At 40.4% G+C, this 16775-nt stretch overlaps 1 protein-coding gene across 1 annotated transcript; it reads right to left on the reverse strand.

The window, feature by feature from the left end:
* Positions 1-653: 653 nt before the first annotated feature.
* Positions 654-16618, reverse strand: LOC113950751 (cytochrome b5). Its single transcript, XM_027650953.1, is given in 6 exon segments — positions 654-1768; positions 2634-2668; positions 4755-4784; positions 6497-6625; positions 16303-16510; positions 16512-16618. Coding segments are annotated over 6 exon segments (573 nt in total). The 5' UTR covers positions 16604-16618; the 3' UTR covers positions 654-1689.
* Between the last annotated feature and the right edge of the window lie 157 nt (positions 16619-16775).

Genomic DNA, 16775 nt, shown 5'->3' on the forward strand with positions numbered 1-16775 from the left:
AAGTTGATGGGATCTACTGTAAGTGCACATCTGTAACCATAAACCAAATCTGACAGTACACATGAATACCAATGTACAAAATAATTAATGCTTTCTAGTTGAAGCTATTTGATAACCTTTTTTGCTATAACAGTAAAGGAATTCCCACAAAAGGAAACCCACAGCAAGAAATTCTTGACGGATTCCTGTATTGACATATTCCTACACATGCAAAAGACAGTCTCCTGAAGTCATAGCACTTTCCCTCCCCCAATTATTTATTTATCTATTTTTTAAAGCTCATGTTTAGAGTGTACTGTCTTCCAATTTGATTTGGCTTGACACTGGCCCTAAACTGCACATATCCTCCCTGGTGCTGCAAGTAGCAGCCCTTGGAATAGTGCTTCAAGTCCTGATGAATATCAGTAAAGCAGAGCTTGCAGGGCCAAACCACTGCTAAGTCACTAGTTGGTGTTAAGGTCATGCTGATGAAAACGCCTATCTATGCCACTGTTCCATGATACACTTTTTCACTTCTTACACTTCCCTGAATTAGGAACTTATCCTGACTTTGAGGATGCACCATCAAACATGTACTTCTGAAAAGTGTCCCGATATGACATCCCTTTCAAGGCCTTCAAAAAGTTTGAAATGAACGTGTTTGAGCCAGCAGGTGTAAGTAGTTAAACTTTTATTCACGATCATTTACACATGACTAAAAATGTTCACCACAAAATGCAAACTTTCAGGTATCTTGTATATTGAGGGCTGAAAATAGTCATCTCTTTGTAGTAAAACACCAAGGAGCACATCACAGAAGAGTCAGAAATAGATTTCATCTATCATTTTTTTCCCCGCTCACAATGTACATGACAAAGTTAAAGATTTTACCAAAGCCTGAAAGTCCCAGAACAAATTTTACAGTCACCTGAGTGTTTGGCAGGAGTAGTACTGTTTAGTAGCAGTTACTTTTTTCTGCCTTTTTTGAAAAAAATACATATTTTTCACATAAGTGAGACAGACGTAATTGGGCCAAACATTGACTTTCATATTTCACCTCAATTTTTCAACACGATACAAACAGAACAGTTTGCTAGTAGGAGTATCGACAACAGCTATAAGAGCAGATGCCAGAAGAAATGTAAAAAAATCAGCTCATTATAGCCTGACTGGTAGGGCCCAACTGCTTACAGGCACCTATAACCACTACTCCACTCAGTTTTATTCATTACATTTCATTTGCATTTCATTCAAACATACTACATTTAAGAAGACAACATGATTTTTTAAGTTAATTTGTGTACATAGACAAATACATGTACACAGTTTTGGTAGTCATTTAAAGCTGTAAAATGTATGTGTAAAGAGAGTCCTATGGACCCCATTACAGATTAAAGAGAAATAACCAGAATCAGTGTTACATATAAAACAATATTCTAACATAGAAACCAATACAGTTATCCAATAATTCATTAGAGAATAAAATTGTTATACAAAAAGAGAAATGCTGCCTTTTTATCACTTCAGAGCAGCACATCAGAAGGCAACATTAAGAAAAGTGCACAGCAGAAAAGAATTTTTCAGTTTTCTGAAAAAGCTGAATTTTTCTTCAGACATGAGGCTTTCGTCCAGAAACATATTGGGTTAGGATTGTTTATATTCTCTTCCAGAGAACGTACTCTCTTCTTGCGTTAGCTCTCCATAAGGCGCTTACTCTGACATGTAGGAACGGTACATCAGGGCCACAATAATTGCTGCTATTGCTGGGATCACCCAGTTGGACCACGAACTAGAAGGAAGATTTTTAAACATCAGTTTAGGAAGTGACAACCAGCAAGTTAGAAAAGAGGAAAAAAAGAAAAAATAAGTAATTGCTTAAAGAAGTCCTTCCTCCCCACTCCAATAAATACTTAAAATTCAGGGCAACAGAACACCTGGGCTTGCCAGTAATACTCTACACAGGTAAAAAAGTTTGTACTGTTAAGGCTTTGTACTAGAGCTTACAAGAAGTTTGCTTACTAGAGAAGAGTAAAACCCTAGACATGTTTAAAGTCATGGCCTGCTGCCCAGAATATCATTCATTCAAAAGCGATTTAAGTAGCAGCATCACATGACACTTAAAAATCACCCAAGCTCCTGACCCAGAGGGGCATGGAACAGTGCTCTGAGGTTTCAGCAGTAGGAAATTGTCAGCAGGATATAACTTTACAGAGTTTGATTCAGTGGTGTTCCAAAGTGTTTTCCAACCCCCTCTCAATTCTGAAACATTCTTCTTCTTATACACAGAATCCTCTTATTTCCCTCAGACACAACAGCAGTAGCAAATTTTAAAAGCAAGGCATCCACATCAGTAAAATAGTTGGCAATGGCACTAAGTGCCTTCCATTCACATGGTAGACTTCAGAAATAAAGGCCTGTGCAAAATAAACCATTTGGTAGATACTGACACATGTCAACATGAGAAAAATATCTACCTAGTAAGCTGACATACTTGTGGTACGTAGATGCCAGCTTGGACTCTACACAGAACATAAATCTTCATACACCATCCTCCGACATCTAAGCTTCTAGCAGTTAAAAGCTATTCAGTTTTCTAAGCTTTAGAAACACAGTCACAGAGAACTTCAAGACTGACATAAGGTGTCATACTGTACCTGGAAGTAGACTGAACAGTGGTAATAAGAGTTTCCTGGAAAGTAAAGCATAAGAAGATATTTACATCAGGCAGACACCCCTCTCCATCCTAACTAGTCCCTCAATTTCTCAAAACTCTTTAAGTAGGACTAATTTAGAAACAACTCAATGTTGCATCTGGAAAGCATCTTCTCATAATTCCTGTAACAGTTCTGTTGTATTAGAAGATAGCTATCAGTAGTTTCTACAGCCAACATTGCATCAAGTTCCTAAACCAATATCATCAAGAAAAATTTTGCTGCAAATTTTCCATGAAGCTAACTTGAACCTCAGGTTACATTTGAAAAGTTTTAGTCACCAAAAAGACAGAAATCAATTACTTGACTAAAATCTAATGGAAAAGACTCTGAATTAACTCACAAATATTTTTTTATATTGAAACTACATGAAAAAAGCTACTAATTTACATCTAAAGGTATTTAGTGTCAGTCAAATTGTCATAGCTGTTTCTGATATTGCCTTGAACTTCTTTTTCAGTTTCCACAGAGAAAGCAGCACTACAAGATCAAATCCCAAATAGGTACGTCTGCACAATTTATATGAAGGCTTACTAATTTGAATAATTCTAATTGAACATGACCCTAAGTGCATTTTAAAGATCTAAGCATTGGTGGTACAAGATCCATCATTGAAAAATGAATTACTTCAGTATCAGAACATTTGAAATTGATTTGAAGAAAGATTCTCAACATCCTCTCAAAGGTCCAAGCACACTACTTCTGCAAGCACTCAAATCTTCCTAGGTTTACATGTGACAAATACCATGTTTAAAAGAATATGACTCAGTAATTACATCTATATTGCTTTTATGAACATCTCAGTGAAAAACCAAAGCCAAACAGCATGGAAGAGCTTGTGCCCACACTGTCAGGGCTAACACCTTCTACAAGAGACTTGGCACATCCAGGGCTAGGGGATGGCTCCTCCCTAGAGGACACCAAGACAGTAAGAGAAATAGGGCGCAGCTCATAAAAAACTCTTTTTTTTACTCTTTGACACTGGGTACGAACACTGAGGGTTACTTTAAATACAGTGCAAGGGCAAGCAGGACATCTGAAAGCCCAAGGCCTTCTGACAGTTCCTAGAGAGCCAGGGCACAGAACCCACCCAACCTGTCACATTACCCACCCAGAGTACAATGCAAAATGAAACTGTCTTTCTACAGCCACACATCCTGCTGGAGAAAAGCACCTCAAGTTCCTTCTGGAATGACGAAAAACAAGCGTAGTGTAGGTAGCTATTTGGATACATCTTAACTCCCAACTGACTATGCATTGGCCAAATTAATATTCTAAGTACTTGTTCGGTGAGCTTACTCAAAGGATTATCTACAACTTGCACTGGGCAGTCTGTTTCTCATTTATCATTTCTCCTTTTACAGCTTAAGTGAAACTGCCCTGAATTTCAAAAGAAATCTGAATGCAGATGTTATTCTTGATGAGAAGCTCAGAATTCCAGCAACTACTCCATTTCTTATTTTCATTAGCGTACTAATTCCAGTCCTTAATTAATAATAAAGTTAATAATTGCTACAGTGAATGGTTCAGAGTGTGTATACATATATATATTTATATATATAAAATTTACTTTCTTCATATATTTATATATATAAAATTTACTTTCTTCCTTTTAACCAATTTATATGATTCGTAGATATTACAAAAGTGATTACCTTTAAGAAACAATCTCTCAAACAGCAAGAGTAAGATCCTATTCTTACTAAGCTTCATTTAAAAATAACGTTTAATTATTTCCTAAGCACACTGCTGTACTGGTAGGCCAGCCCTGAGCAAACATCCTCTATAGACACAGCAGTAGCAATTCTAGAGTCACCTTTTTGCTATGGTATAATATTATCGCACTTAGTAACCTCCTGGTTTGAAGCCACACAAATTAAAGAAAATAACATTTAAGAGGAAGAATAATCTGAAGCCGTAACAACAGGTTTAAGAAATTAATAACCTGAACCACCACACTTAAATCAAGCTCAATTATTTTTATTTCTGGGGGTATACCATTTACCCAGACACTGTTCCTATTGCCTAAAAGAAACAATGTGGCATTTCAAGAAAGACACTTACTGTTGGTTTCTGAAGCTTCGGTCTATCATCCTGTGGGGAAAACAAGCAGGAAACATTTAGACAAAATCGAAAAGCATTAAAAAAAACCCAAACCCACACCATTTATCACTAAATTCCACTGGCAATTTATTCTGTTAAGATGTAAGTATTTTTCCCTAGACAAAAGCACACTTGCAAGAGAGCAGATGTCAGTGTGTGATTTTGAGCTACCATAAACAAGATTACTTCCTTAAACAATACTTCCCAGTATGCAATAAAGAAGTGAAACCTGAGCCTCCAACAAATTTTATTATTCTTTGTGCCCATGTTTTTGCCTTTCTTTTGTCTCTAGAGAGTACACATAACCTTAGGTTACACACTGATTGCAGTCATATTAGTTTACTTCTACCTAGTCTACTGGTATCATTGGGCAAAGTCAACTAAATAGTTTTGGTCCAATGTCCACTGGACCAAAGGTCCCAAATTCTACGGATCTTTCCTAAGTTTGTGAAGTTTTACTTGGCATAGTCACATTCATTACATAAAAGTCCAACAGTATATAGTCTTGTCAGTGCTGCATCTTACATTAAACTACCAAGCTGTTTGTTTCATATCAAATGAAAACAGGCACTTGCCAAACAAGGAAGAATTGGACTGATAGCCAGATTAAGAACAATGCTACTGGCATTGACTGCCATCTGAAATACGTGGCAAATCTGCAAGGACACAAATGTGCATCAGAGCTGAGTTATTTCTGATTAAGAGAAGCTACACTAGTAACATTTATCAAGAGAGGACATAAGACTGAAACAAGTTCAAGAATCTTACTGTGAAATAGGCTACTCAAGACAGTGGTGTTTACCTGGAATGCAAGACAAAACACACACAAAACAGAAGAGGAAAAGAGAAGAGGCAGAAACGGGCAGTAAAGTAGAGCAGATGGGCACACTAGCAGCCTAAACCTCTAGCCAGTGGTTTTCAACTGTTAAGATGTGGAAGAGTTTAACAGAAGGCATAGCTGAAGGAAACCAAGGCAGCAGCTCCGTTGACAGAAATACATCCTTCAAAACTTGAGACAGCAGAAAGGTGCTTGTTAAAAGTACAGGAAATGGTATGGACAGTATAGAAAAGAAGAAGTGACAGATGATCCGGTGGGAACTGATCAGAAAGAACCCTGACAACCACACGTAGGGAACGCTGATACAGCTTAAAATGGGAGAGAAGGAACACAGAGCCTCAAACTAGAAGTACAGCACTTATAATAGCCATTTTCTAAACATACATACAAAGAGCCAGGGTTGTACTTTTAGATCCAGATGGAAGCCTGGCAGATATATATTTACAATGATGAAAGTGTGAAAGTGGTTGTTAAGTAGTCACTCTGCATCCTGACAAAGGAAAAGGTCTAGACATTCTGACACATCACCTTCAAGGGTTACAGAGTTTCATTATAAAACTGACAGGGTACACCAGAAATAGCACGATTCCATATTCATGGAATATAGCATGATTCAGTTTATTCAAGAAGTAGGCTGTAAGACAATTTAAATCAGCAAAACTGTGACCATCCTTACACTACATTAATCAAATTTCTTCACACTGGGGGAATGTGTCTCCAGCCCAGGTCCATCCACAAACAGCTGCAGGCTGGGCATCCAACCAAACTAGCAGTTCTTCTTGATTTTGAAGTAAATTACCAGATAAATAACTAGATGGAAAAACACTACAGTAAAAAAAAAGTAATGATACTCTCACACACTCACCGGATGAAGTTCCCCAATAATAAAAGATTCTGACATCGTCCTTGCATCTGTGGAATGGCCAACATCTTCAAAGTTCTCAGTAGCATCTCCTCCAGCTTGCTCTCTGAGGACCTCTTCACCTCCTGGGTGCTGCAATTTTTAATGAGTTTGAATTTGTTACTAAAATTTTCACATTCTAGAACTGGAAATTATTCATTTTTACATTTATAAAATTAAAAAAAAAGGCAAAATCAACTGCTAGACCTTCTAGAGAAAACATAAGTCTTTCTAAATAACTAGAGAGTTTCATGTACCCTCTGAAGCTAAAACCAAAGAAGCTAAGTCTCTATTTCATCGGTAGCAAAGTAGAAAGAGGCATTACCCCTTTCAACTAAAGCATTAAACTGTTGTGTGGGGATCAGTCTGTATTTTAATAGCCCAGCTATTATCCAAAGTTATAGTCTGTGTTCTGACTTCCGCAGAAAATGTGTATTTTTATCCAAGCAATGCTTTATACAGCAAAAAGGATAAAAGCCAAAATGTATAAGCTGCAGCAAGAATATCCCAGGAAGATATAAAAAAAAAACCTGTTCACAAGAGGTGCAACCAAGCATTGGCAAAACAAGCTGGCAAGGTAGCACAGAGAATCTCCATCCTTTGAGGCTTTCTACACAAGGTGCTAAGGAACCTGACCTTCAGCTTAATTCTAATCTGTGCTGGGGGTTGGGCCAGATTACTTTCAAGGGTCCTTTCCAAAAGAAATTAATGTACGAATATCAAGTAAGTCAGCTACGCTGGAACTGTTTAAGCACAACTGAAAGTCATATGAGACACTAGAATAGCAATTTGGTTTTCATAGACTATGGAATCCCAAACCCACAACGCTGACAAAACCTTGAGACGTAGGGACATCATCTCCCAGTACCTTCTAATACCTCACTCCATCACCATTCCCTTAACCTAAATTCCTGTTCTCCATTAACTATTATTCTGCCCCAGGATGCACTTTTGGGATTTTATGAAGTTCCACATTTCCATCCATCAAATAACTCTGCCTGTATATACAGCAAGATATATCACATGCTGTTTGCAAATTTCCTCAGCTTCAAGTTATTCATATAACAGAAAAGTAACATGCCCAAAATTCAACACTCAACTTTCAAGTAAGCAACTACTATATAAACATAGGGAATGATTAGGTAAGCAAGTTAAAAACACTTACTAGTACTGCCTTGGATTAAGGCAACCATGGAATAGATACTAGCTCTTTACCAATGGCACAGGAAATAAAAGGGTTTGGAGCCTCAATTCAGTTTTTAATACTTCTGGCTACAGGATCTAAAATTTCTACTATTTAGGGTCATCTTGCCTGGAACACAGCTGACTAGAAAGGCTATGCTTAGCCAGTAGATTAAAATAAATGGCATAAACATTCCTGCTAGTCTAGCAATTCAGGTTAGCATTTACTTCAAATCTCATATCGAACTTTCTCTTCCAATATATATAAGATTTGTTTATACAGATGAAGAAAACACTACTACTACCAGTTTCCAGGAGTACCAGAACTCCAAAACTTGAATATCTGAAGTAAAGGCAGACATTTATTTTACTAGATTATGAAAGCGGAGGAGAAAAAACAAAACAAAACAACACACAAAACCCCACCAAAACCCCAAAACAACACTTTTTAAAGAGCCAAGATACACAGCTCTTAAGGTAAGGGATTCCTACCATGACTAAGCAAAAGTAAGGTTAAGCAACTGATAGAGAGATTAGACACAGGAACTGATCCAAAAAAGGTTAAAGGAGTGCATACCGAGTAAAGATTATGCAAGCAGACGTGCAAATATGGCAGGCTTACCAAAATCCTGCCCTTGAATCCATTCTGATAAGTATTCAGGAAAAGAACTGGACAAAAGTTTAGGGATCACTCAAGTTCAGTGCCTTGAAACAGTACTAAAGAACTTAGGTCTAATAGACTCTCCCAGGTATTGACCCAACTAAGTCTTCAAATAATTTCTTCAGCAACATGGGTTTGGAGGGTTTGTTTAGGTTAGGTTTTTTAATACCATTCTAAAGAATTGTGCTCCCCAAAATAGAAAAATATATGTAGCAACTTCAGCAGAAGAGGTGGCACAACTCCTTGGAAAACATGCTTAGCAAACAAGGTATCAACTAGCAGCAAAAGGCACCAAAGTTAAACATCCCATAAAGCCCCAGCAGCATGTAAACTCATACTCATGCACTGCAATGAAACCAATCCCACACAAGCACATAAAATACTACTTACCCCAGCAAGTCATCAAGATCACATTGTTAATACTAGTTCCCCCAAAAAAATTCACCAGCCAACTAAACAAGTGGACACCTACCAATATAAGTGCATCTAAAATTACTCCACAGAGTACTTTAACAAACTGCTTGCAGGTTGGTTGCCAGCTGCAGAATGATCGTGTACTAACTTGTGTTCCCAAATTCCTCCCTTGTGCCACTACAAAGCAATCACGTAGCTTTGGGCAGCATCACTGAGGCACTCCAGCTCTTCTCTGTAGAACCAGTTTTTGGTGTAACTAGTAACTCATCCCTCTGTTTACAAAACCACAATATTAGTGTCACCACAGTGACTGCAACCAACCCTCTCTACCAACCCTCTAAATGTCTATCACTTATCAGCTGAAGGGGACAACTTCACCCTGACCTCTGCCACCAGAGCTGGAAAACGTAATTTTTTTTTTCTGACATAAGCAAGCCTAAGTACAGAGAATCACACACAGAGTTCCAAACTTAAGCTATCTTCCAGATGCTGCTAGTAACCTACTAGACATAGATAAAAGTACTTTGAAACTAAACACTTTGCTTTTAGATGGCATCTCTAGTTAAGGATACAAACTTACAAACCCTCTGCAAACAACTAGCACAAAATACAAGCAATTAATGAAAATATTTCACCTCCCCTAATGAAAGGGAGCAACTGTAATGTCTCACACAAAGGGCAGGAACTGACTTTTCTATCAAAAGCTGAGCATTTTCCACAGTTGGATGAGTTTCCCGAAGTTTGTTTATCCAAGGCCTTTGTTCATGCTTCTGCCGGGTAAACAAAGCTTACTACCAGAACTGTTACTTTAATGAAGATTCTCTGGACAGACTCTGGAACGGGAAAGCCCACAAGACTACACAGATAGTGACTCCTAAACCAAAATCCTGGTGATAAAAATAATTGAAGAGTTCTTGCAGGTAAAACTGGGGTTCAAGGGGAATGAAAAAGCTTTTGCTGATAAATTAAGATAGCCTAGCTCATTCCTAGGACATTCCCAATATACTGACATAAATGTTACATGCATAACAGATGTCTGTATAAATCCAGTGCTAGTACATAGCATAAACTAATTCCTAACAGCAGCACAATAGAAAGTTTTAGATAAAGCAAGTAAGCAGTTAATCTTGCTGCTCTCATCTGGATCAAAAGTCCAAGTTACTTCATCCTGAATGCTATCTCTTCTCCCCCTTGCTACAGTCATGCAGATTTCTCAGTGTCATAGTTCAAGACTAGTAAAGTATAACTACCTTAATTTGCAGTTCCTGCCCCCTTTCCCTTCCTGCACTGGAGGAATAAAATCTAGGGTCCAATTTAACTTACGGGGAGATTAGCAAAGGTCTCTATCAGTGGCAGTCACAAATTCATGTTTCACTTTCTGCACTACAGGGATGAGAAGCAGAAAGGGGGCAGGGACAGAGCCAGAAACACGCAGAGAACATCAGCTTTATTATGCAAGACAGACAGACAAATGCTTGTTTGTTTCAAGGGCACTTTCGTGTAGTCTGAAGAGAGTCCTCCAAATTATTTCCATCACCCATTTAAGTTACAGGACAGAAATTGTCTGCTTATTTAAAATGTTAGGAGCCTAGGAGAGAAGATCTCTCTCTGAGAGTGCATTTCTGAAAACCATCATTAGGGTTTTAGATGAAGCGCAAAAGAAAAACCCAGTAGCTGGGTGCCTGTCCTGGTTCTACCTGTGATAGAGTTTCATTTTTTTTGAGGCTAGTACAGTCCTGTGCTTTGGATTCAGTACAAGAACAATGTTGATAACACACTGATGGTCTAGTTGCTGCAAAGTGGTGCTTACTCTAAATCAAGGACTTTTCAGTGTCCCATGGTCTGCCAGTAAGCAGGTGCACAAGAAGCTGGGAAGGAGCACAGCCAGGACAGCTGATCCAAATGGCCAAAGGGGTATTCCATGCCACAGAACACCACACCCAGTATATAAACTGTGGGGAGCTGGCTGGGAGCTGCAGATTGCTGCTTGGGAACAGGCTGGGCCGGGGTTATCATCCCCCTTTTTATTACAATTATTATATTATATTTTATTTCAGTTAATAAACTGTTCTTATCTCAAACTATATGCTTTACCTTTTTTTCCCCTGATTCCCTTCCTCATCCCACTGGGGGGGGCCAGGAGAACAGTGAGCAAGGGGCTGCAGGGTACTGGGGCTAAACCACAACAGTGCCCATTTCCCCACTTACAAAACAGTTACAGCTTGCTGTGTTTTGCAAAAAAAGAGTGCTATTTCTCAAAGCATTTTCAAATCCTCCTGCAAGCTTCATCAGAGCTTAAGGAAGCAAGGTTTAAGCCTCGGACTAGAAGGTTCTGCAATAGCAATTCATATGGTACACTGGCAGACTTCAAATGTGCTAATACTGGCACCTTTCAATGTAAGCTGCTCACTATTTTAAACGTGGCAGGCATTATGCTACTCTTCCACAATACCATCATACTGAATGAATGTAACTTATTGCCACATAGGGGAAAGAACATTTTTCATCCTGACACAGTAAAACAATATTTGCTTTTTGCACTTCATTTTATCAGCATTACAAAACACATTTAGTGAGATCTGTCCATGCTGTTTAGAAAAAGTGCTGTGAAATTACAAGTTCTTACCTTATGGAAAAAAAATAAATTTATTGACCAATATTGTTTTTTGTTGAATTCCGAGACCACCAACAATTGAAGTAATCTTAAAAAAGTCTGTATTAGATTAATATTAAATGCATAGCACAGTTGGTTTCCAGAACAAAAATCTCCTCTCTGGTAGAGATGTTCATATACATGTCAGCTTTTTTGCCTAGCTTAAAGAATCCAATCGAGTTCCCAGAAAAGCCTCACCACATCAGCAAGCAGATCAAGACACTGACCATTCATTCTTACAGGCCCAGTTACTCTTGTTTAGCTCATTAGATTGATGTCAAAGCCTGACTAGAGGGATTACTTTATTAAAATTATGGGGAAATACTACAGGGCATTGCCAACATACTTAGTCCTTTAATTGATATTTAATGTTATTCATATATGTAATTATCTGCAATACAGATATAGCCATGAGATCCTGCTGTGATTATACATGCATTTCTAGTAGCTATTTTCCTTTAAGTGACATTGGACCTTACTGTGGTTTCAGCTGGGTTATAGTTAATTTTCTTCTTAGTAGCTGGTACAGCGCAGTGCTTTGGACTTAGCATGAGAATAATGTTGATAACACACTGATGTTTTGGTTGTGGCCAAGCAGTGCTTCCCTAAGTCAAGGACTTTTCAGTGCCCCGTGCTCTGCCAGTGAGCAGGTGCACAAGAAGCTGGGAGGAAGCATGGCCAGGACAGCTGATCCAAAATGGCCAAAGGGATATTCCACACCACAGAACATCACACTCCATCCATAAACTGGGAGGAGTTGGCAGTGAGCCACCAATCTCTGCTCAGGAATAGGCTGGGCATCAGTCAGTGGGTGGTGATCGGCTGTATTGTGCATAATTTGTTTCTCTTAAGTTTTATTCCCCTCTCTCTCCTTTTCATTACAATTATCGTTATTATATTTTACTTTATTTCAGTTGTTCTTATAACGACCCACAAGTTTCACCTTTTTTTGATTCTCCTCCTCATTCACAGGGCGGGAGGGCAAGTGAGCTGCTGCATGGTACTTAGGTACTCTCTGGGGTTAAACTGCAAGACCTGAAACTATTAAAAGGTTTCCCAAATTTTCTGTAATACAGGTCTGACAGTCTTTGAATGACAGAAGTAACGCACAAGTTTCCGTTCTCAAGCATAGTCTTTCATGCCAAAGAAATTAAACCTTTTAAATACTGCACTCCAAAAGCTGAGGTCCCTTGACTTCCTATCCTACACTTTGATAATCAAAGAAAATTCAGAGATGAATATTCAAGTTATGAATTTTCCCCAATATCTTCCATTTAAAAAAAAAAAAAAAGATAAAAAAGCAGTTACTGGGATGTTCATCTTCAGTAACCCCAAGGGTAAGGTGTCGAAGTACACAACTGTTTCCTCCTTCAGCACTTTATATTTCAAGTGATCTTTCTGAAGCCTTGCCAAGCTAATATGGGTCATGCCACGCGATGCTTCTGCTCCTACTCAGCCTCACCACTCTCAACACATACACGTCATCACCCCCAGTCTATTTACTATCTAACTTCAATCAAGTGTTCACAGAGGCTGATGGTTCCTAAAAACCAAACATTCCACTAAATATCTACAAGCTCTGTGAAGACACCAGCTCGAGAGAGGAAATACACCCTTTAAGCACTGTAATGGAGTAAAAAGCAGCAGCACACTTTCACTTATTAAGTGTGAGAACATCCAAGGTGTCTTCAGGACGGAAGTACAGTAAAGTTTTCAACTTCTTTATTAACATGAAAATATTTCCATAGGTTAATGCAGTAGCTGAAAAGATTCCTTATTGATTTAAGAAGTGGGATTGGTGAGGTCAGCTTCTGTTCCCATTTCTTCACTCCCTTGTAAACTGATACTTTTACTTATTTAGTACTTGTGAAGAGCATGAGTGAGGGGATGCTTTAGCAGTGCATCCTTTTCAGTGCTACTAGACTTGAATTTTAGTGGCCCACATTTAATTCTTAAAATATATTAAGCTTTTCTACTCCTGCAAGGAGCTGCAAGAAATAAATAAACCTGAGTTTAACCAATACTGCTATTGAAACAGCTAACATAATCCCCACTTGGAGAAGGGTTTACTGTACTCTGGAGTGAACCAGCAAGAGGCTAGCTCCAATTTCTCCTCAGCTGTCACATGTAAATGCCTCAGGGTGTCTGACAGTGTCAAAAGAATTAGCATAACACTTAATAAGTTAACCAAGTATCAAAAGCATTCGAAGAAGGTTAAAAAAAAAGTGCCCTATGAAATATCTTAATCCAAGGGTTTCATATTACAAAAATCACCAACACAATGAACATTAAAATATTCAAGAGCTTTCCCAAGGAGTGTAGCTTCACTTAGATACTTCAAGTAACTATTTTCAACAATCTCATTGATTTATCATCTCAGAATGACTCCAAAATTTCAGCTCCAACACCAGCCATGTTCTATTGCAAGGTGTTTAGTGTGAGGTTAAAGTCTGACCCTTGTGTACCAGAGTGTCTTAAGAAATTCCCCAGTTGTCCAAAAAACCCAACTCTTTAAATGCTTACAAACTGAATTCTTTTGATATGCTGCTGAATTATCAATGTTGTCCTGAACGCTGAAATTAAGATCCTCTTGAAAAATTTACACAAGGCAGTACCTCTTAATATTGCCCAGTTTCACTTCATGTACTGAAGGAAGAGGCTGTGCCAACTACTTAAACTAAAAAGCTCATTAGATCCTGAATTTTTTTTGTCAAGTGTTTTTTTTTTCATGTGCTGTGTTAGGTTTGGGGTTTTTCTGAGATGTGGGCTTTTTTGTTTCCCCCTGCCCAATATGGACATTATACATGGACATTATACAATACAATAATGTATCAATCAGAACTAATCAAGTTTCAAGAACAACTACACATGAAAAGCTTCATTCCCCTCCAGGGCTTCTGAAAATAAACTGGCCCTGCCTGGATAACCAGTGATTTCCATAACAAAAGGATGAAGAAGACCAGGGCAGAGCTAGATGAAAAATAATCAAGGAAGAGTCAGTAAATCAGTTTCACAACCCACCTTGCTGAAAATCCAAACAATTTGCACTGACACACAACCTAAGAATGAAATACTACCTGTGTCAACACTGCCTTTGAAAAATTGCTTGTCAAACCTCTCTTTGCAAAATGCTCAGTTTCTACTTTGAATTGCAAGTGTTTACAAGCACAAAAATAAAGACAGTGCTACAGAACTACTGAGGTTTGAAATCTGTCATGTCTCTACCCATCTGAACTGTATCTTCTAAGAAATTAATATAAGTCTACCATACACTTTTTAATTGGATGCTAGGTCTTCTTTAAGAAGAATTTCTTCACAGAATGGGTGATTACACATTGGAATGGGCTGCCCAGGGAGGTAGTGAAGTCATCATCCCTGGAGGTGTTTAAGGAAAGACTGGATGTTGCACTTAGTGCCATAGTCTAGTTGACATGGTGGTGTTGGGTCATAGGCTGGACTCAATAACCACAGAGGCCTTTTCCAACCTAATTGATTCTGCGATTCTTTGCAAATTGGGAATAATGGGAACAAGGGAGAAAACTCAAAATATCTAAATCCCAGCTCCATTTAATACGGAAAAAAAATTCTCAGTGGTTATACTTCTGCATCTCTACAGAAGAATGTTTTAGTCCAGTAACTAAAATGCTGCTTTATTAACCATGACTATCAATCATTAAACCAACTGCTCACTGTCCATAAGAGATCAAAAACGTCAGCTGCTCACTGGGGAAGAGAAAAACCCAGTAAAACACAACCAAAGGAATTCAACCTGACTCTAGTCCTCCACACCAGAGTCTGAACTCGTGCAGCTCTGCAGCACTCCTCTGCCTTGCTGGTACTGAACAGATTAGGGTGGCAGTGAGATCACAGACCCCGGAGCAACACTTGAGTTAATTTTCTGAACCTGGCTGCCTGTATGCAATGCCAGGTCTACCATGTCCGGCCAAAAAGACAGGACTAAGGTCACCCATGATGTATTCATTTGGCAGATATGTACACAAGCCACTGTGACCAAGTGTCTTTACCAAGGATTGGATATATGGAAAAATTTTTTACAATTACAGTAGTGAGGTATTGGCATAGGCTGCCCAGAGAAGTTGCAGATGCCTCATCTCTGGAGGTGTTCAAGGCCAGGTTGGATGGGGCTGGCAGCAACCTGGTCTAGTGGAAGGCATCCCTGCCCACGGCAGGTGGGTTGGAATGGGATGAGCTTTAAGGTCGTTTCCAATCCAAACCATTTTGTGATTCCGTGACTGTTAGAGTAACTCCAAAACCTGCGATATTCTGGGTGTTGTGATACTTTCCTTCCACTTTGTGAAGTTTCCCTCCTGTTCTGTAACACAACACACACTGTAAAAGTGTGAAGAGAGGAGTTGCTGACCTTTTCGTTCACGAGATAATATGGCTCGGGGTCCCAGCCATATTTTAAATTCCCACTTTAAATCCTGCTCTCAGTCGGCGCACTACAGCAAGAGGCAGACGGATACCGCCCCACTCTTGGCACCCAACACTGACAGAGACAGCCTGCTTGTCTGAGCCCTTAAGATTGACTCCAGCGTTTTTTCTCGTTGTCCTCATTTCCTGCTAATTCACCGCGAAATTCGGAAGCCGAAGGTTTAAGGCAAAGAGCGGGCCACACGGCAGCAGGGCCGGCGCGCTCGGGTTTGTGCCGCCCGAGAGGAGGCCGGGGGCGCCTCGGGGCTGTTTCCCGAGGGCGCTATCGCGGCTCCGAGGGCGGCTCCCGCCGTGCCGCACCCGCGGGCCGGGGTAGGTGGACGGGAGCCCGGCCTGGGGCAGCCCCGGCCCCGCCTGGGTCACCGCGCGGGCTCTGGCAGCGCTCCGGGCAGCGCGGGCACCCACCTCGTCCAGGAACTTGGTGACATCGTAGATGCGGTGGTGCAGGATGATCCAGGTGCTCTGGCTGTTGTTGTGCTTCTGCACCTCCTCCAGGCGGTAGTAGCGGCCCCGCCACGACTCGCCGCCGGTTTCGCTGGAGCCCACCATGTCCTGTCCTGTCCCGTCCTGTCCCACACCGCAGTCCCCGCACCTCCGCAACAGCAACTCGCCGACACCCCTCCCGCACCAGCCGAGCCCGCACCGCAGGCCTATCACCGCCCGCCGCTGCCGCCGCCCCGCCCCTCCCTCCGCACCGGCTTCTCATTGGCGGAGCGAGATGCCACTCAAGGCAGGCGTTCGGGTTGGCTGCCGCCCCGGGGGCGGGACTTGCCCTCGTGCCCCGCCCCCTCCCGCCGCCGCTCCGCCCCCCCCCACGTGACGAGCGCCGGTCACGCTACTGGTGCGGGGGGCGCGGGCGGAGAGAGGTGGGGAGGTGG

Source organism: Corapipo altera, unplaced genomic scaffold (assembly GCF_003945725.1).
Source record: "Corapipo altera isolate COAL_440 unplaced genomic scaffold, ASM394572v1 24, whole genome shotgun sequence".
Lineage (NCBI taxonomy): Eukaryota > Metazoa > Chordata > Aves > Passeriformes > Pipridae > Corapipo > Corapipo altera.